Raw genomic sequence first — 22,919 nt, 5'->3', positions numbered from 1 at the left:
TTTAAAATGTAAACTGCGGTAATAACTTCCTTCTATGGGACACGGACAAGTCTGTCTAAAATTTTAAAAATGGCTTGCAAATATGACATTCTGATGAAGATATTAAGTTAAATAAAAGTGATTACCTTGTTTCAATGCTTCCTTACAAAACTTACATATTCACACACAATAAATTATTTCAACAATTGTATAGCATATTTTAATAATATCAGGCATTTTATTTCATTTTACCTGTCCCAAGGAGCAGAAGTCTCAAAAGATTCCCCTAATACATAGTATTCCAAACCCAAGTCCTGTTAAGACATATACACAAAATTAAGAAATTACAACAGATGCAGAAGAGTCCATAATATTATTAGTATTTCATGTTCATTATTAGTATTTCATGTTTCTAATTCAACCTCCTGGGCTCTTTACTATTTACCTCAAAAGAGCATGGGAAAGTGGCCCCAAGTGTGAGATATAACCTCCAGAAGGACAGAAACTTTGTCTTGTTTTCCTCTGTGCCCTTGGCACCAGGCAGAGTGTCTGACACACGGCAGGAACTCAAATATTTCTCTAATGAATGGAGTCTCTATCCAGAAACTGTCTATGTACATGCAGAGAATACTAGCAGGACAGATTTTTAGTGGCCTAAACAGCAAATTAACCAATACCAAAAAGCGATCATCAGGATCAAGGATCAAAGGACCAGGGAGATAGGGAAGTTGGGGGAGGAGGGACTAGAGAAAGGAAAAGATATCTTTTAAAATCAACTTTTCTTGGGCTTCCCTGGTGACACAGTGGTTGAGAGTCCGCCTGCCGATGCAGGGGACACGGGTTCGTGCCCCGGTCCGGGAGGATCCCACATGCCGCAGAGCGGCTGGGCCCGTGAGCCATGGCTGCTGAGCCTGCGCGTCCTGAGCCTGTGCTCCGCAACGGGAGAGGCCACAACAGTGAGAGGCCCACGTAACGCAAAAAAAAAAAAAAAGAAAAAAAAATCAACTTTTCTTTAAAAATAAATTAGAAAATAGAGTGTCTCTCTTTGTAATGACTAAATAGATAGACTATCTGGAACCACCTCAGCTAGGAAAATATATTTTATAGTGTACAAGATATAATACTTATATGATAAGTAACTTATAATACTAAATTTTTACCCAGAGTACAATTCTGTTTTAATATCAAACTGGAAAGAGAAATTCATAAGCCACCACAGAAGTGTAAAGGTATGAAAGAAAATTTTATAAGGTAGAAAAATCCTGGACTCATATGAGTACAATGATGTGCTAAATTACAGTAGGTTAAAATTTAAGAAAATCATTTTATCCAATTATAGAAAAAGTATTGTTTGCAACATAAACTGATAAAAGAAATGTGAGATAACTTACTCGAATGTATGCAATGACATAGGTCAGCAAATAACCTCTCTGTCCATTATCTTCTCCAGCTGCCAATCCGCTGTAATTGAAGAACAAACTGTCAATATATTTCAAATGAACTATTAAAAATATATAAAACTAACCAAACTGATACAATACCTCAAGATAACTGCTTAACAGATTAACATATGTTATTTTACATCTCATTTTTATTTTAATCTCATTTATCATGAATGTATCAATGAGCTGTCAAGAGAATAGTCTTGGATAACAAAAATGTTTTTAATATTCAGTTTGGTAATTAATTTTATATCTACCAAACTAGTAAAACTGACTGATATGAACTCAACTACTTCTACTCATACTGTCAAAAGAAGAGAGAATTAGCCACGAGGAACAAGCTTAAATAATTGTCACAAGCATAACAAGATACTTAAAATACTCTTATTTTACTCATATTATATTTTTACCTGTATATTCACGTATTATAGTCTTATTCATATATAAAGATTTGCAATGACTGACTAGGATCTTCCAAACACCATGAAGTTTCTTGAATACTTGAGCACATAGCATTTGGAGTATTAGACATGGTGTTTACTTTATGGGATTTATGATTTAAAAGACAGACAAAACATACTTACACAGATACATTAAAATTTATGAAGCAACATACAGGCAAGTACAAGAGCAACAGTATGAACACATCCATTTCAATTGGAAAGTAGCTTTGTACAGAAGCTGTATTTGGTGATCTAGTTAGAATCAATCCCATATAACAAATATTTCAGTCCAAGTACTCTGCTTTGTTAAAGCCATTCTAATTTTAAAAGACTATGAATGATTACTGATTTCCACTACCTTCAGTAGAGAGTTTTTAATTTTGCTTTTTTCCATCATCAGGCAGAAATTAAATTTTAAGTAGTCTTAGTCAACTAAATAAAACTTATCCCAAATTCTCAAAGTACCCACTAAAAATCCCTCAATAAAAACAAATAAAAGGAAAAATATCTTTTCTTGTGCCTTTCTTGAGTCATGATTGATGGCTAATCTTTATGTCTCTCTTCTTAATACCCTAACTGCACCTTCTTGGTCTCAGGATGCTGAGCCCTTAACCATGGTGTTGCTTAAGACTCAGGTTTTGAACCTCTGTGATTTGAGCCTCTTCTCATTTCTCTTATGAATTCAGTTAACACCTTTCAGTTAAATCCTTTCTTTCCCCGATGTTTTGCCTGAATTTGGCAGTAAGTAAGTAATACAATGTAGATGTACCCTTGTTCTACACAAATACTGTAAGGTAATTTTCAGCTAGGATATATGGGCTAAATCAGATTTCCTGACTTTGTATTATAGTTGGATATACACGAATTAGTGTCATCCAGAAGGAGTGGCAAAGACTTGACAGGAGCAGCTCTAGTCTAGAACTACATGGGGAAAGGGTATAATGAAATGAAGGGGGGCATTTGTTACTAGAATGTTAATGAGCAAAGAAAACAACTTAGGTCAAGCAGCTAAGATTGAAAAGTAAGAAGAAACAGAAGACAATTCTGGGTTAGATGTGTATGGATGTTATGTTGGGGTAGGGAGTCAAATAAAGTTCCAAAACAAAAAGTAAACTAGTCAGAAAATTGCCGTGGCAGGTGCTTGGAGGAAAACAGATGAACCTAAACCTCAGGTAGATATGAATCTGAGTCAGACACTAACTCCAAGAGAGAAAAAACCCTACTGATCTAGGAAAGACACAGTTCATGCTAGGCCTACCGGCAGAAGGAAAGGAAAGGAGCATGAAGACTAGGAAAGGGTGCAGGAGACCATTGCTGGGAATCATACTCAGGTGCATTCCGCATATGTACTTGGTGAGAAGTAACAGGTATGAACATTTAGTAGGCCTGCCTCTCCTATATCAGGCCTACTGATATAAGATATAGCATCCTGATATATCAGGATGAGAAAAAATCCAACTCTGCAGTCCCAGGTCAAGCCATTTTTCTTTAGACCCTCTTCTAATATCTGGCCAAGGGGAAAAAAAAGATCTGTTCCACTTGGAATCTAGTGTGACAAACCACACAGAAATATGCATTTTCTTACCCAAAGCAGGAAGAAACTGGATGTCCATTCTAAATTCATAAACCCCCCAAAAGAATAAAGGTCATTCTGGGATTGCTTTTCTGAATCACAGGTTTCCCTGCAAATTTAGCTTCTTGGAGCCTCTCTTTTTTTAGCTTTCAGAACTATCTAGTCTTCCAGCCAAAATTACTTTAAGATACAATATGTAAACAATAGTAGGGTTTAGAAATTAAATGCTTCTAACTTGCCACTTTTGCAGCCACTCCAAAAAACTATACTTAAATTCAACTGCCTTATGTTAAAGTAGCAACAGCCATCCCCTACTTCCTTAAAATATCAATTAACAAGGTTCTTAAACAAACTTAAAGCTGTTACATGAGGAAGGACTGGGAAGACTACTAAAGAGGAATGAGAGATAATCATTTTATGTAAAAGAACCATCTGGTGAACCTAATCACCCTCATGTTGAATTACATTAAACAATTTAAGCACTTTAAAACTAATACTTTAAATATAACCCTTTAAAAATAACAATAGCATATTACCTTAAGTTGTATGGTAAATGTCAACACATCTGTCATGATTGGTGACAGGTAATGTTTACTCCGCTCAGCTCTTAGAGAAGTTAAAATACATTACTAGCAACCATAGATAAACAACCAAAATATGATTATTCAACATTTGGCTATTATATTCTATTGGATCATATGTGTTCAAAGATATTTAACAGTGTTCGCGTGGGAGTGGAAGGCAAAAAGGAAAAATGGCTAAGATAACTCACAAAAATGTTCTCAACTGTTGGGAGTACTTCATTAAAAACAATCAATTTAAAGCCAATGAGGTGGGCTTCCCTGGTGGTGCAGTGGTTAAGAATCCGCCTGCCAATGCAGGGGACACAGGTTTGAGCCCTGGTCCGGGAAGATCCCACATGCCGTGGAGCCACTAAGCCCATGTGCCACAACTACTGAGCCTGCGCTCTAGAGCCCACGAGCCACAGCTACTGAAGCCCCTGCGCCTAGAGCCCATGCTCCACAACAAGAGAAGCCACCGCAATGAGAAGCCTGCGCACCACAACAAAGAGTAGCCCCCACTCGCCGCAACTAGAGAAAGCCCGCGCGCAGCAACAAAGACCCAACGCAGCCAATAAATAAATAAGAAATTCTTTAAAATAAATAAATAAATAAAGCCAGTGAGGTGGTGGAAACAGGATAAAACAAAAGAACAGAAAACAGGGCTTCCTTGGTGGCGCAGTGGTGGAGAGTCCGCCTGCCGATGCAGGGGACACGGGTTCATGCCCCGGTCCGGGAGGATCCCACATGCCGCGGAGCAGCTGGGCCCGTGAGCCATGGCTGCTGAGCCTGTGAGTCCGGAGCCTGTACTCCGCAATGGGAGAGGCCACAACAGTGAGAGGCCCGCGTACCGCAAAAAACAAAACAAAACAAAACAAAACAAAAAGAACAGAAAACAAAGAATAGATTAACAATGTCCTAATTCAAAATAAAATACATGAGCTAAACTAACTTATGAAAACTTTATTAGAAAGAAACTTAGTGATGCTTTCCTCCAGCTAGTTATGCAGGAGAAATGATTGAGGAACGAGGGTTGGCAGGGTAGCATCTTATGAAAAATATCCTTGAATCTTTCAGTGGTTAGAACAAAGAACTAGTGCCTAGAGAGAACTGGGGGAAAACTGGGACTACTGCTGGAAAACCATGCGAAGATATACTTCCAAATATCAAAAAATCAAAAGAGCCCTAAGTCACCAGCCTGGTGATGGCCTAGGGTTGTTCAACACAGATTTCCGCATCTAAAAGAAGGGCGCCAGGGCTTCCCTGGTGGCGCAGTGGTTGAGAGTCCGCCTGCCGATGCAGGGGACACGGGTTCGTGCCCCGGTCCGGGAAGATCCCACATGCCGCGGAGCAGCTGGGCCCGTGAGCCATGGCCGCTGAGCCTGCGCGTCCGGAGCCTGTGCTCCGCAAAGGAAGAGGCCACAACAGTGAGAGAGGCCCGCGTACCGCAAAAAAAAAAAAAAAAAAAAAAAAAGAAAAAGAGAAAAACACAACTAAGAAGTAGCAAATAATAATAGCAAAAAAAATGACACTCCAATCAGGGTCTAAGTTTTTAATGCTTTATCCTTGCTTTAAAATAGATACCTCATTTAGTATAACCTATTTTTAATGGATGAATTTGATACAAGTTTGTTGTTTAGTTTAAGCAAATTGCTGGAATTAAATCAATAATTCTGGGGCCTCATTATCAGTATCCAAAGAGATCTGGATTCACCTTAAGAAAGATTCATTATTACTTTCAAGTTGTAAATGGCTGGTGTTACCTGAGAAAAACAAAACTGGCATTACGTGAAAAGCCAGTTCTCGACAGTTGGTGGCTCAAATTAAATAAAACTGACAACATGGTCCCAATAAATACCTAAAGATTAAAACATACTGTTTCAAGGGTGGCACAGTAATTAGGCATAAATAAAGTAGAATAAAAGATGTCAGGGAAAAATAAAGTATTCAGTTTCATAAATCCTTTCAATAAATACTTAATCAAGCATCTAGTATATACCAGGCATCAATGGTGAGGCCCCAAAAGAGACAGATCATGCCCTATAAAAAGTATGTGTACATTAGGACAAAAAGACCTTTTGTCATCATCCTATCCCAGTCTAACAGGAAATGCAGCACATTACTAACTAGTAATGATTTGCTGGCTACTCTGAATTGGAATTATAACTATAGATCCTACAAAGTGCAATCTCTGGGTGTGTGTATGTGTGTGTGTGTGTGTGTGTGTGTGTGTTGGAGGTGGGGGTGGGGAGTAGTGAGGTGAAATTAAGCAAATTTAAACTTACATACAGTGATTAAAATATTATTTCCCTACAAATGACTCTGGAAATTTTTGAAATTCCAAATAAATATTTAAATATATAAAGAAATAACTTTTAAAAGTTTCAGTCTCTAATATTTAAGGCTAAGTAGATATAAAAGACTTAATTTAGATGTAAAAGGTTTTCATTTAAAACTCCTTTACTGTTTGTTTCTCACTAATATCATGGGTTTAAAAAGTTTTTAAATCAAATTATATATGTACTCCACATAACTTAGAAACTAAAAAATATGTACATGAACATTTCAAAAAATTTCAGAGATAACCTGATATCCAACCCATCCGCTCATTAAATGAAACCTTACAGCACTCTTAACTAATTTAGCTAAAACATCAGTAATTCCCAAAAAGGTACTGTGGAGAAGAAAAAGTGCAAGATTACTGAATTTCACCTTTTACTAAAAAAATTATAATTCCACTTGCCAATTTCAGAATAGGGTAAAAATAAAACTGAGAGATTATTTTGCAATGCTCAAAAACAGTACAAAGGTAAAGTAAAAATTAAGTCCAAGATTAGATCTTTTTCTAAGAATACTGCACTTTAATACTAAGTTCAGAAAATCCTAAAAACAAAGGGCTGAACATTATATATGAGGAAAACACATAAAAGTGGAGCATTCTAAGTCATATGGCTCCAAATTTAGCGTTCATTTGTTCTCATAAAGAACAGCAAGGGGAAAAAAAGAAATAAAAGTAAATATTTACAAAGAACTCAGATTAAGGATAATGTGTATGATATATTTTAAGCTCTGAAATTAAAAAAAAAAAAGACTGGTATCCAGAAAACTGTTTATTATGTACTTGAAAAGGAAAGGAAAAAGATGTAGTCCTGATAAATGGCGCTTTCACTATAGTTCTCATCGATCAATCTTATAATCCATCAAGTGGACAGACAGAAACCACCCAATCATTATTCAGTTGGTTACAGATGTGAAATGTTTTCAGTTTCTTTATACCAGCACAAAACAGTAAGTGACAGGAAGTGGAGTATAGATAATTTATCAAATACTTTTGATTAAACACAATTTCCTTTTAAAAACATACTTATAGCATGTTTTATACATATACTATTACCACTAAATAGCAACATGACTATGAATTTTTTCCTATCTCACTTAGCACAACAAACAGAAAATATTATAAAATTATCATTAATGAAAAAATACAATAAAAAGATTCACTATGTCACGTATACCATTAGACAAGTAAGAGCAACATACCAGTCTAGCCTTCTACAAACTTTAGAAGTAAACCAACATAATATTTCAAGTTGACTACCATATATTAATATAAATTTAATACTGAAAAGTGTACATTAACAACTGCTTGGAGATATCAGAATTTTAGCTTAACTTTCTCTTGACATTATGAACTGAAAGCCATACCCAAATTTTGAAGCAATGTCATACACTTGTTTTTCATGTTGAAGAACCTTCTCACGGTCCCCCTCAAACAGTAATGTAGCGACACTTAGCTGATTTGGATCAAATCCTTTAAACTACAAAAGAATATTATTATTACAGATAAGTCTTAGCCTACAAAATAGTAAATCAAAATACATTTTGCTCTTTTTTTCTTCTGATCTGAGCTCAAACATACGAGCTCTTCAAAATTTGAGCTTTGGAACTTTACATGTCAATCAAAAATAATGCTTAATGTACCTATTTAGGTCATCACAATAGAACAGCACTCAGGAAAAACACTTCATTTTAAAGTATGCCAAGGTATCAATTATAATGACATATTGGTATGGAAATACAACAAATTAACTTGTAAGAATTATAACTGTACCAAAGAATCAAATAAAACTACCAAAATGATAGAACATAATAAAGTAGCAGGATGTTGTGGGGGGGGGGAGTAAAAACCAGCAGCACCCTTACATACATACCACCAATAACTGCTTATTAAGTAATATTTTCAAAGGAGACCTTATGTGTAAAACAATATAAAACATCTAAGAATAATCTTAAAAGGAAATATATAACTTCATTAGGAAAACATGTCTAAAAAAAAGATGAGAGAAACGTATGTTCCCAAATACATAAACTAAGTATTATAAATCGATCGACTTTTGCCCAAATTAATATACTAGTTTATTCCAATTTTAATAAAAACCTCAATGAGCTTCCTAAAATGATGAAGAGTTTCTAAAAATTTTCCAGGATACTGAACAGGTAGATAATGGTGAGAACAAGGAAAATTCTGAAAAATAAGAGGGAGAACTAGATCTACAGCAATTAAATCCATTTAATTTTTCAAGAACAAAAGCTCATTAAACAAAAGCTCTTTTCAAGAACAAAAGCTATTACATAAAAATGTCTTTTTCTTATATAAGTATATGAGAAGATGTCTTAGACATGGCAAATCAATATAAGAAAAGCAATGACAGGTTAGTGAATGGCGCTGCCACAACTAGTTAGCAATCAGGAGAGCAAGAGGTGAAGATTAACTTAGTTTTTTATCTCACATCATAAAATTGAAATAAAGTCAAACAGTAATAAAGACAAAACGTTTTAAAATTCCTTTTTAACAAATAAGTGAGAGAGAGAAGAAAATGGTCCTAATCATAGTTCTGGAGGAAGATAGGCTTTTCTAAGCTTAAAAGTAATTAAATAATCACAGGAAAGATATAAAAATTAGAAACTTTTGCACCAAAAGAAAAAGAAAGAAAAGAAAGAAACCTTATTAAAAAGGAGTCAACTGACTGGAAAAATTATTTACAACATTTATGAAAAAGGCATCTAATAATTCCATTTTTCAAAAGGCACACAGCAAGGCATTAAACAATTCCCCGCCCCCCCCCAAAAAACAAACAGAAGTTGTTTGTTTGAAGTTGCTAACCCTAGCAAAATAACCACATTCAACTAATTCACAAAAAATTACATCTAGGAAATACAGGGAGATGGTCAGTCTCATTAGAGTTTCAAGAAATATCAACTAAAATAAAATACTATTTCCCCCCTGGATTTCCTAAATTTAAAACAAAACAAAACAAAAAATCCCATGTATAATAGTAAGGATGCAATCCAAAAATGGCACATATGCATTGTCATGTGTCAAAAGTTTTAAAAAATGAATACTTTAATTCTACTTCTAGATATCTACTATGAAGTAAAAAATTCAAACTATAAAAAATGTTATATGCTAAAACTGTTCAATGCAGTGTTATTTTTAGGAACTTCAAATCTAGGAAAGCTTTTATATTTTCTGAAATTGAATGCATAATTGATTTACTTGATTAAATATTTACTCCAACAAAAAAAATAACAATTATGAAATGTACACAGCAACGTGGAAGAACATAGGTGTGTGTGAGGAAGAGAAGGCAGGAAACACAATTAATATCCTAAGCATTAAAAAAAATTCTTACCTTTGTAATATAAAACTTTTTTAATCCATCCAAAAATGATGTAAAAATAGAGGAAACCTGAGGTTTAAGAGCATGACCTAAGAAGAAAAAAAGTTCATATTTTAAGTTAATAGCAAATTAATTTATCTATGTTTTTCATAAGAGCAAGAGGCTACTTTAATTTAGTATCCTAAAAGAAAGTGAACATTTCCATGACTTTAGTTTTTAAAATCTCCTATGTTATACATATAACATATTGGTATTAAGATCTACATCTTTTAAAAAGTCACAAACAACTTTTTGTTTACCAAACTCCATCTTGGGTTTTTTTTTAAACTCAAATTACTATATGTAATTACTACTACATATAGTTTAGGTTATCTTTCAATGGTATAGTTTATACATAGTAAAATCACTTCATTAATTTTTATTTCATTAGGAACACCCAATGGTGGCTAGTTCTACTTTTATTTTTTTTAATTATGCAGAAACCATTCAGAACTATAACGAAATATGGAATCAATGCCAAGTTTAAGATTGTTTCTTAATTAATTCTTAATTCATCCAGAATTCTTGGCATAAAACTAGTAATTGCTTCCTTAATTATACCCAGAAAGTTAAAATTGCCAAAAAAAATAAATGGTGTCTCAGAGTCTGTTAAATTAACATCGTTGCCTGCAGATTAAGCTTAGTTGAGTGAAAGTCTTTTACTGTTTTCTCATTGTTTTCAGAGTAGCAACTTCTTAACTCTCATGACTATAACATTTAAGAGTCATGCATCTGGCCTTAGTACTGTGAGCCCAATTCAGAAAGATTTGGTATACCATTTATACAGAATTTTTATAAAGAGTTTTAAAGCCTCTAGTAAATCTAAAATTATCTCCAAATAAAACATTTATTTTTAAAACAGGCTTTAAGGTTTTGGGATTTTGTTTATTTTTAAAGTGTAGATCCCTCCTTTTAAAATAGGTGCAAACTAGCTTTTTTGAAGGAAAAAAGGGAGGGTGGAGAGAGATATTTCTGGAGGAAAAATGATCACTTGCAGTCTTTTTTTCCATTCATCTATTTTTTTAAAGTGAGAATCTGAATCTGTAATATTTATTACATTCTTACAGATTATAATAAGAAACTATACTACATAAAAGACCAAGTAACCAAATAAATCTTAACCAGAAGCTAAGAGTTAGGTAACCATGCTATAACCAAACAAAGCAAAAAACAAACAAACAAAAAATAAAGAGCAGATGACATAGAGATGAACCTAGCAATCTTTCTGAGATACTGGATCACAAGAGGTTTGTTTGGGGATTTTTTTTCTTTCATTGTAACCTGTCAGAGATGTTCTCTAGCATAACCAGTGTTTTTAAAAGATACCATTTTTAGCATGTATAAAGTTAAAGGTAACACATCATCAAAATATTCACTCGCTGTCCCAAATGGAATTCATCCTACTTTAACAGCAACTGGAAACAAATATATAAACATAAATGTGTGAGTGTGTGTATCTGATCCTCATAAAAGACTTCTGGTCCACATATTTTTACACAATGTATGAAGATTCCAAATATTACTACTCCGATATGGAATAATCCTTAAGGGTATATGTTCATCTTATCACACTGAAATTTAAATGCACAACTTTTATTAACACTACTGTGAGTTAGTCACATATATCCCTAATACTGAGTTGACATGATAGCTTGATGGAATATGCTTCAAGCATAATTATTGCAAAAGTGATACTAACTTTTAAGTGGGTCTGGTATTAGTATTAATTAAGAGGATATTATTATCTTTTACTTATTCTTAAATTAATGTTGCCTACCGAACTAATTACATTCTAAACATATTCCAGCTATTGTGTTTTATTTTATATAGAAAACAAAGGAACTGGTTCCTAAATTTACTAGCTGGACAGTATGATTAGTGAATTTTGTTACTGTTACAGTGTTAATTAAATAATTTTAAAGGATTCCATAAATCCTTATGTTTCAAGGAAGTGCTCCAAAGCACTGGAAAAAGTCAGGCTTTGGGGTCAGACAGATTTGGGTTCAACCCCAGTTCCACATATAACTTGTGGACTTTGGCCAAAGTATTTAGCCTGTGAATTGTTTATAAATTGGAAATACAACCTTGAGGAATGGTTGTGTGCTACTGATAATGTGCTTAGCACTACCCTATATGCTATTCAAGATTTTTTTACCCTCTTTTGCTAATTTGATGATTAAGTCAATCAACATGTAAGTGTCTGTTATGTGACAGGTGCAGGACACATAAAAATGAATAAGAAACATCTCCCAAATTTGACAAACGTTAGTTCACAGGGAAAATATGTAGATCGTTTCAATGTACTCAATGATATATATCATTTCAATATACTGAAAATGTATCATTTCAATATAATATATTAAGAGTTGTGTCAAGGAGAGGGGTGATAATAAAAATATTAACAACTAATAATAAGGCTTGTGCTGTGTTAACAACCAATACGGTACAAACACTGACCAATCAGCCATACAGTTGGTACAAGGTCCCGGACATCCCTTGCTGTGCTAAGAGTTATTTAGTTGGTTGATCATGAAGTCATGGCAGGATATGTAGGTAGGAAAGCTTCAATGAATACTGAGAAATCAAAAAGGTTACAGACAGCCAAGAAGCATGACCAGATCTGTACTGCTAAAGGATCACTTTGGTGGCCAAGTAAAGGGCAGAAGGAGAGGAGGCACACTAAAGACTAGCAAGAGTAGAATCAACATTAGAGCATGTTCCTAGGTACAGTAATGAGAATGTGGAACAAGGATGACAGATAACCAAAAGGATCTTGCTTTGAACCTACATTTAAATTGTTATAGATCCCAATTATAAATAAAATCTGGCCACATCATAATTAGTTTTACATAGGTGTCTATGTCCAACATAGTTTACTATCATTATAGCATATAAATGGATCACACAGTCTTATTAATCAGATAGATACATGGCTCTCTTCAGACCTAGATCTCTGAATGCAGGCCAAAACACAAAGGAGGCTTGGTTTTCATTTGATTTAACTATTTCATCATTTATAGGACACATTTATCTTAAACTTTTATCAGTAGTATAGTATTTTGAAAATAATTTACTTAAAGAAATAAAAGCTGTGACTTAGAAGAATCTAATTTTAAAACGAACCCTTGATATGTTATCAACCTGAGTTCCTTAGTTCAATTTCTATATAATTATGATAATCATTCTTCCCTAAATTAAAATCTAAGCTACTCGTACACCAAAGAAAAGCCTGCTTAACTTGGCCTTTAGTATTTATTATTGAGCAATCATTCTGGGACTATTTTGAGGGTACTTAAAGTCTATAAACTTAAATCCCAAACTAAATTTCAGCATATGGAAAAATTCAGAAGCAATAAAACTAGAATTGATGATAAATCGTGTCAGAAAGTTTAATACTTTAAGCAAAATAGGAAGAAAAAGAAACATGGTTAACTGTTACTGAATTCTCCACCTGAATATTCCATGGTCAACTTAAACACAACTCATTTGTAATGTCTTTTCCCCAAAATCATCTCTTCTTCTAGACTGTTACTCAATCCACCAGTCAATCAATCAGACATCAGGAGTTGCCCTAAACTCTTCCCTTTATTTAAACTTCCACATCCAGTTGGCAAACTGTTCTTTGGAAAATCTATTCTTTACTCTCTATCTCCACTGCTGCTGCCTTGAACAAGGCCCCCAGTATTTGCCTCTTTAACCATTTCGACTCCTCCTCCACGCTTGCACCATCCTAATCCATCCTGCATAATGCTAGCAGAATGAGCTTTCTATAAAGCTGATTTATTGTATTCCCTCTACAAAGATACCCCTCTTCTGACAAGATAAAACCCAAATCTATCCTGCAAAGCCCTAGTCCACCCATCCAGCTTTATCTTTTGTAACCACTTTCACCCTACAGTCTATTTGAGCCACACAGAACTATCTGAAGAAGTTCAAACACGCCATTAAGGTTTTACAATTTCATATTTTTTGCTGATAAGCGAACAAAAATTTGGTAGGAAAGAAGAGACTGTCTCAGGCAAACTTCTATTCACCTTTTAAGATTTTGTCTAAGCATCACTCCTTCAAGAAGCCTTTCCCCACGCTCTGGCTCAATCTCAAGCAAAATCAAGTAGGATCAACCCCTCCTTCATCTGCACCAGGGTATCCAGTGCAGTCTTCTTTCACATCACCTCTAACACTCCTGCACTCATTCATTTATACAACTGTCTGTCCTCATTAGACTGAAATTCCTGAAGGACAGGAGCTATGACATTTATCTTTCTAGCTCTGTACTCAGTACTCTTCCTGGCACATAACTGGTGTTTCGTAAGTTTTTGTGGCTTAGTGAGCAGATTTTTAAAGTACCATTCCTTACTTACCAAACTGAAATTGCTGGTTGTCCATGAGGCGAATAGATGCAGGAGCACATCTCTGTTTTAAAAAGATTTTAAAAATGTGATACAAATTTAATACGGTAAAGAAGCTAGACAGGTAGAAAATGAATGTCATCTTTCTGTATTTGAGATTAACAGCTTAGATCCTAAGGATACATACAGGAAAAAAAATCTTAACTTTTTATATAGTTCTATGACAACAAATAAAACATCAGTGGCCTCTATAAAGTATTTGGAGAGGTGAAATCTATGTACATAATACATACATACATACACATGTTGCCAGATCTTTAATTTATCTGCAACAAGATCTGCTTAATGCCTAGCAAAGACCTGTGGAAATACCTAAAAGAAATATTAGGCCTCAAAGTAGATTATTTTAAAACAAAGTAGAAAACTTATAAACTAAAATCAATGCCTAGAGCATTATGCCACTGATAAACTATAATGTGTCACTGCGCTCTTATACTCTTTTAAAATGAGGAAGATGGTGGTGGCATTTTTGTGGGCCAAAACACTTTAAAACTTTAATTGAGATGTCTTCATAGATAAGGACTTGTTCTTTCTTTTCATTCCTTCTCATAATCCATTTTAAATAGAAAAACTATCAGACAACGTGCAGAATTCTAAGATCTTTCAAGGTTACTTGTATGAAAACAGCAACAGAACTTGAAGCATAACATTATGTATCTAAAACATCTAAAACTGCACCTGTGTTATATTTATCTAGGCACACACTAAAAGCTGCAAGGAAAGAAAAATGAAGAAAGCAAATATTCAAATTAACTTTGTGATGCTACAACACTACCATACAAACACTAGCAAGGTTTAAGTTAGCTACAGTTTTTCCAAAGAATTTAAGTGAGCTTTACCCTAAATAGGATTTTTATACTCTGTGCAACTTTTTAACATGGTTAAACTTCCACCAAGAAGCTGCTTTCAGACCACAAAATTTTGACTGTCATAACCTTTTTAAACATTTATCTTCTGAATAACATTTATCAACAAAATCTTTATCAACACAATGTTGAGATTTATGAAAACAGAATCACTCAAAAGAACAAAACTTATAAATATATACCTTAACTGTGTGTTATAACATTTTTGCTATTATGTGCTTTTAATTGAACAAATACTTAATTTTATAAAACCACTCATAATACATACTTTATTTTACCCAACAAAATGACTGGTTAGATTCTTATTTTGAACACTGTATAATTTATTTCCTCATCTTTGATACTAAAGGTGAGATAATACAATCTATATTTTTAAAAAGTCATTGCCAAATCTGAAGAACAATATTAGGTCATTTATATACTTAACATAACAATAACCTATTGCCTTACATTTTATAGAATCCTATTGTGTACAAGCTGTTTTCATATGTCTTTATTTAATATAAGAAACAACTTTGTCGGGGTAGCAGAACTGGTATTATCCCCATTTTACAGATGAGGATGTAAGAACCAGAGAGACTAAAAGATATGCCTGAGGTCAAATGACTGTAAAACAGTAAAGACAGAACTAGGACCAAGATACCCTGACAGCTAGATGAACAATATTTCAAAAACGCCACACAGCCTCAAATAAAATTAAAAAATTAAAAATCACAAAAGACACACACGGAGCTTTCAACTCACATTTGAAACAAAAATTACATGAAAACCCTCTTACTTGCTATTTTGCAGTGTTAGTAAAAGTATATTTATAAAATAAAATAAAAAATCTACAACCTGAGTACTTTCAAATCTTGGTATAAACATATCGTTGTAGTTGGGTTAATGCTTCTAAAAACATTACCAGTTTCAAAATACTAAAGGAAAATCAATTTTCCTGAAACATTTTTATTAAAACAGGCACATCAACTTCAAATAAAACAAATAAAGCCTGAGTAGACCAAGTTTCTTTTCTTCATAAAATAAACAGAATATCATATAACATATGTATTTATATGTTTGGGCTTAAGCACACCAGTAAAATATGAGAAAGAATTCAGAGCCATTCTGTCATTATTAGAAAAAAAACTTTTAAATTCCTACCAACAACTTGTAAATTCCATCTCTTACTGCCACTCAGATTCTACTTCACCTGTATCTACAGCAGGTGTTATTAATGAAAACAACCCACATAGGCACACATATAACAGAAAATGGAAAAAAAGTATATTACATTTATAGTAAATTTCTAGTGGAATTCAATCTCTGAAACAACTAAAATACAATATGTAGGCCTTGATAAGATCTTAGTTTGAAAGACTATCCACAAAATACATTTTGGGGACAACTGGAATAATTGATTATAGAATGGCATTAAGAAATTACTGCTGGACTGACAGATATAGAGAACAAACTAGTGGTTATCAGCTGGGGGGGGTTATAGGGGTGGAGAAGTGGGAGGTACAAACTATTGGGTGTAAGACAGGCTCAAGGATGTATTGTGCAACACAGGGAATACAGCCAATATTCTGTAATAATTATAAATGGAAAGTAGTCTTTAAAAATTGTATAAAAATTTGGAAATTAATAAAAAAAGAAATACAGGGAAAAAAGTACTGCTGATTTTCTTAGACATGATAATGGTATTGTGGCTATAAAAAAGAACAACTTAATTTTCAGAAGATATATACTGAAGTATTTGGAAGTCAAATGTCATAATGCAACTTAATTTCAAATGGTCAAGGAAAAATACACAAATATGTAAAACAAACAGCAAAAAGTTAGTAATTTTTGCATATACAAGATGAATATACAGGTGACCACTGTACTATTCTTTCAAAGTTTCTGTATGCTTAAAATTTTCAAATAAAAGTTGAAAAAATACGTGAGAAACTTGCTTCAGGGCACTTGCTACATACAGCAACTGATATTCAATTATATTGAACATGATTTTAACTTGACAGCTGAGCTATATAAACTAGTCAGTCATCTACTGTTCCTATTTATACTGAGGCAGAGTTGATGATTACATACTAATATATCGAAAAAAGAATTAAAAGCTATAGAAAGCTTTTTGTATCTAGATAATAAATATTAAATTCATTTTCAACACTGACTTTTAAAAATTATCAAAATCAAACCAACAGCTTTAGTAAGTCTCATGTTTTAATAGTGCCACATTTTTTAAAAAGTCAGTGAGTGGAGTTTTTCAGTTATTGTCACAAGTAAATTCTCATAAGCCAAGCACAGCATCAAGATTGCTTTAGATTCTCCAGAAAATAATCTGTAAATCACCATGCATCATTCTAAAAGTACAAAGGAGGAAAAGTTTCTTAGAATTTTAAATCAGAAGTCATGACACCTAATTAAATAGGAGTCCTTATAATCAAAAAACCAAAATAATATTACTATTCTTAAAAAACAACATTCAAACTAGGTTACTATACTTACAGTTAAGATTAGGTTATATTTTAATGCTATAAAACTACTTTGGTAAGTTAAAAAAATTCAAAATAACTCCTTTAAAAGTTAAAGACATCACAGATTCTAAGAATCTGAGCTCTAAATTCAATCCCATGCTATACAATTATGCTCTGCTAGAGTATTCCATAGATGAGGAAAGGGGAAAAGGGTCCTTGAGTTAAAGTGCCCCCTGGTGGTAGGTGATCAGAACTAACCTGAGAGGGGATATTTTTACCTAGAAATTTTAATGGTGGGTTGATGATACATTCAGGGTAAACAAAAATTGCTTACTTGAAGTGGAGTTAATGAAATAATTGATTTTGTTTTTATTATGATAAATGCACTCTGACTAAAATCGCTCAGGTCACCTGCTTGTACTTTATACTTTAGTAAATAGTCTAAAAAACCATATGAGAAACTCATTATGGACTAATAAATAAATATCAATATCTTTGTTTTATCTGAGCAAAGAAGAAATGAATAAACCACAGTGACCTCAAAGCATGGGTATAAGACTGACTAAGTCAAATTGCTACCAACTTCTTCCCTTTAATGACGCTACAACCAGGAATTTACTTGAATACGTAACCTGAAAAATAAAAAACAACCACTCTAATTAGTCTTATTTACTTAGTAGAATTCTCGGCACTAACTTAAAAAGCAACCTCTTTCTCAATCTAACCATTTTCTCAAAAAAAATAGGCCCTATAAGAAACACATCAAAAGATTTCTGCAACATTTGTTTTTATGGAACTAAGTCATATTGCTTTCTTGTCACAGGGAAAACCAGAACTCGCACTTCAGATGAGACACACTTTGTTCGAGGAGGTATCTTAGTTTACTAGCTACTGGCGAAAGAAATTCAATATTAACATGTTTCATACATCTGCATGATTTCTTCTAACTTCATAAGGATAAACTATAAAATATAAGCACAACCTTTGAATTGAAAAGGTTTGTTTCTTCAAGGAGTAAATCAACTTTCAGTATAGACTCTGGAATGGCCCTAGTTCCTGAGCCTTAAAACTATTCTGGAGATAATCTACTAACATACTGTATCAGAAGCTAATGCTTCAATACCAAACCCCTTGTACACGGCTATACAAAAATTTAAGCACAGAAAATTTTATCATGATATGCAGTATCTTTGGTGACTGTTAGAAGACAGAAACCATGTCTATTTAACTTACGTAATATCAACTGCACTATGTTGGATATAAAGTTAAAAGCATACTCTCCCACATAAAAAACACAATAAAATAATTGATATTAATTTAATAAATTAATTTTAAAAGTTCAAAAAAAGGATATGTAAAAGAAGAGAATTCTGTTAAATACAAATTTCTAGGTATAAAAGCTTAAAATGTAGACAGAATTAGTTCTTCCTCTAATAATAAATCAGAATTGACACCACAGATGAAATCATGCAATATTTAAGGCTATTGGTAAACTGGTTAATCCTATTAGAAAGGATCTACTGGCTTATAGCCAGGAAACTACATTGTAAACAAGAACTTTTTTAGCAAGAGAATTATCTCTTGGTTTTAAAGAATGAAACAAATACATAATACAGGGTAGATATTTCCCTCCACTTATGTTAAGGGAAGGGGCAAAAGTTAATGCCAAACAGTCTCCTGGTCAAAACTGTACATTTTCAGTTTAGTAAAGGTATAATGACTAGAGCATGTCTCATAACTGTCCTCAAGTCTGATACATTTTGCTGGATCACACAGTAAAGAATCCAATTAACCAAACATTTGGCTAGGTTATTCTCTCTGCTTCAGAGGGAGAAAAACATGACATCAAAAAATGATTTCAAGTAACAATTCCATTTTCTATATGTAACAAATTATCTCCAAGAATTATCACTTAATATAAATAAGCTTTAAATGTTTTACAATATAAGTGCTAAACCTAACTCCTTTCAATTTATTTGAACCCCTACAGGATAAATCAAGTTGAAAACAGAACAATTTTCAGAATTAAGATATAACAGTCTGAAGTGTCAGACATGAACTATGTATATCTTCTGAAATTACGGTCTAAACTCACTAGAAAAAAATACCCTATCAGTTTAAAATTGTTTAAAATAAAAGTGACGGTAGGTAGAAAGGGCCATCCTTGTCAAAAGAAAAAGCTGCCTTTTAATCTGTAATTCTAAAAACCTAGTTCTGATACTGTGAAATACAGTTTTCAGAGGAATTTGTACTAATCCATGCCACAGACAGTCAATGTTTCCTCATAATGGAACAAATTGGTCCTCTCTCAATACCACAAGGCATAACTCCTAAGTTTTTATTGGCAAATGGTGGGGGAAGATCCCAAACTTTAAAAATTGCCTTTGAACTTGTTTCAACACTCCATGTTCCCTGCAACCCTTGTAAAAACATACTTGCCATTTTAAAACAAACAATAAAAGAGAAAAATAAAATATTATATCTGACACTGATATTCTGATTAAAAAACACAATTTTCCCCCCTCTTGAGAGGCTACAGTAGGAAATCTACTCTCTGAGAAAATCTTAAAAGCCACTTACCCATCTACTGAGTAAAGCTGGAGATTCTACTGGACTGCCACTTATGAGATAGAATCACATTAATCTTCCACTAAATCTTCCTTTCTAGCTCCTCACAAGGCAGTGAAGTACTGAAAGAGGACAATTCCTCACATGGACAAAGATCAGATGAGTGACCTTAGTAGAATCCTACTGCTGCCAGTATAAAGTTGCTTTATTTATTTCCTTCAGTAAGAATAGTGATAAAAATATACACAGAGCCCACTTAGCTATCTGTGAACAATCATGTCAGCTCCTTTCCAAAAGATACTCATCCAAAAGCAACCTGAGTCTGAAAATAGTGCAAAAATAGAAGTGCTATGAAATGACAGTGAGGAATTACAGGCAGCCAGCTCATTACTCAATCAAGAATTTGGCACAATTGTAAACCATGTACCATCTATTTTAATGGATCCTAATTTTCTTGCTATCAACTGAAATTCCAAATCACAAATTGAACAATGACTAGTGCCAAAACCTGATAATTTTCTCAATTTCTCTGCTTGAGAATACTGTTATAGAGCAGGGCAGCATATACAGTACCATTCTTGACACATGAGATTTGTATACTCTATAAACTAATATATAAATGTCCCTAAACATAATACATTTACCCATTTCCAGGAAAGGGAATGCCTCTCTATATGTGCAGTATAACAAGAGTAAAAAATGCAGGTTCCCCAAACAGTGGAATATTTCCAAATCCCAGTAACTATTCTTAGCAACTGTTTCATTCGTAAAAGCAACATTTGAGAATGAAATATTATCTATCTAGACTTTTCAATCAGTTTCAAGTAAGGCAAGCTTTCCAATTACATGGTATTTATGTCTCTAAAAATTATCTATTACTAATTACAGAGAACCACATTATTAAAACCATAGATTAGAAAGGAGCTTCTTTTTGACCTGGTTTTTAACCACAGGGTGGCACTTTCTATCAGTCATCACCTTTATCCCAAGATATATATATTCAATATAGTTTTGTGTAGTGAATTTAGATTATGGTCATATTGTAAATATCCAAAGAATTAAAAAAAAAAACTTTTATTGACTTATGCAAAGATGAAGGAAAATGTTACCACCTGCCTTTCATTATCACAAGTAGCTCTTATCTGTTACTTTCTATCAGGAGCATATTAAATTGTAACAAAAACCGCACCAAGGGCTTCCCTGGTGGTGCAGTGGTTGAGAGTCCGCCTGCCGATGCAGGGCACACGGGTTCGTGCCCCAGTCTGGGAGGATCCCACGTGCCGCGGGGCGGCTGGGCCCGTGAGCCATGGCCGCTGGGCCTGCGCGTCCGGAGCCTGTGCTCCGCAACGGGAGGGGCCACAACAGTGGGAGGCCCGCGTACCATAAAAAAAAAAAAAAAAAAAAAAAAAAAAAACGCACCAAATTGCACCAACTATTTATGTTTAAATTCAATATTTCCAATTTTAGTGAAATAATAAATTAAGGATTTTGACATATTTGTACACCATTTCTCATTAATGAAACCTAAGACAGATTTACATGTGAGTATTTTTAATGCGGAAAAGCAGATGGAACACTCAGGAAAGCATAAAATATGTCTACTTCTATTCCAAAGATCATATAACAACACTTTTTAACAAGTCTACTAAATCTGTGTTCAACAGAAGGGAGGTATTGTGAAGGGCAGAGCTGGCCAACATAGACTGAGTGTGTACTCATTAAGATCTTTTGTTAAAAATACATAAAAATCAGACTCGTTTTATAAATTCTATAATTATTTTAAAAATCTAATTTGGCATTCATGTTTATTTTGCCATAAAAAAATGGAGGCAATAATGGTCAACTAAAAACATGTCATTCAAAACTTGAACAAGAGGGACAATATAAACTGTATCTTTAATAATAAAGCTTTTCTTGGAGGGGATATAGTCAAGCTTGACAAAGATGAAAAGTAAATAAAAATAAAAGTACTTAACACAAAGAATGAACTACAATACAAAGTGAAAACACTAGAATAAAAAATATCTCATTAAGGAAGATTTGAAATTAATCAGAAAATATAAACTATTTATGGAAAATATTTGCTTTTATTTTGATTTTTAATTGGTGAATTTATGGTTATTTTCTTAAAAAGAACAAAAAAAACCTAGTTTCCCATTCTTCTAGGAATGAATTCACTGGCAAAACCGTAAGGCTCTTCCAAGTACTTCTTTTGTTTCTTAATACCTGAGGTATCTTAAATTCGAAGTTACTTCCTTGGCCTTTAAGTGATGGAAGGGTTTAGCAACAAGTTATCAGAACACACGTGAACTTTACCTCTCGGTGCTCAAATATTTACATCTAAAACTTATCTCCACTCCTTTACTCAATAATTCTACTTTTAAATATTACTGCCATCTCGTTATTTTAGCAAACATAGCATAATACTAGCTCCTTAACCGTAACATAATATCCTCAAAGTTCAAGTGAATTAGGGGCTCTTAAGGATTTCAACAACATCACTTCTGCGTTAACATCACCAAAGGAACCTGCCACAAGTTCAAGAATGTTCATTCCACGACTATATGTCTTTTAAAACTCTCCCTTTACCTAGGAGTAAGACAACCAAGATTAAGGAGCCTATGACTAAATCTTGATGGGGGAAAAAGCAATCTAATGATAAGTAACTGAAGCTACTTGGAAATTATAAAAATTACCCTTCTCAACTGTTAGATTAGGTGATCGTATAGTTGGACTTCTTAAAAGTGAGAAACTGTAAGAAAGAATGAGTGTCTCAGAAGGCAAAACTGAGTGTATGGAATAAAGAGCACTGGAAATGGTAAATATGTGGGTAAATTTAACATTTTTTTTACTCATTTTATATTTTTTTAAAACATTAATAGTGGTTTGGTTCTCTTGGA

The 22,919-nt window shown here is 33.5% G+C and overlaps 1 protein-coding gene across 1 annotated transcript in view; it reads right to left on the bottom strand.

Moving 5' to 3' along the window:
* The window catches only part of AGPS (alkylglycerone phosphate synthase), a 141,678-nt gene that overhangs the window by 36,208 nt on the left and 82,551 nt on the right, over positions 1 to 22,919 (bottom strand). The window contains exons 12-16 of the mRNA XM_082630379.1: positions 14,079 to 14,130; positions 9,691 to 9,767; positions 7,703 to 7,815; positions 1,371 to 1,440; positions 232 to 293 (exon numbers count right to left, since the gene is read on the bottom strand). Of these exons, the coding sequence (XP_082486505.1) occupies positions 232 to 293; positions 1,371 to 1,440; positions 7,703 to 7,815; positions 9,691 to 9,767; positions 14,079 to 14,130 (374 nt within the window). The remainder of the gene's footprint in view (positions 1 to 231; positions 294 to 1,370; positions 1,441 to 7,702; positions 7,816 to 9,690; positions 9,768 to 14,078; positions 14,131 to 22,919) is intronic.

The sequence above is a fragment of the Mesoplodon mirus genome, assembly GCF_964341445.2.
Source record: "Mesoplodon mirus genome assembly, chromosome: 8".
Taxonomy (NCBI): domain Eukaryota; kingdom Metazoa; phylum Chordata; class Mammalia; order Artiodactyla; family Ziphiidae; genus Mesoplodon; species Mesoplodon mirus.
This window is presented reverse-complemented; position numbering and strand designations above follow the sequence as displayed.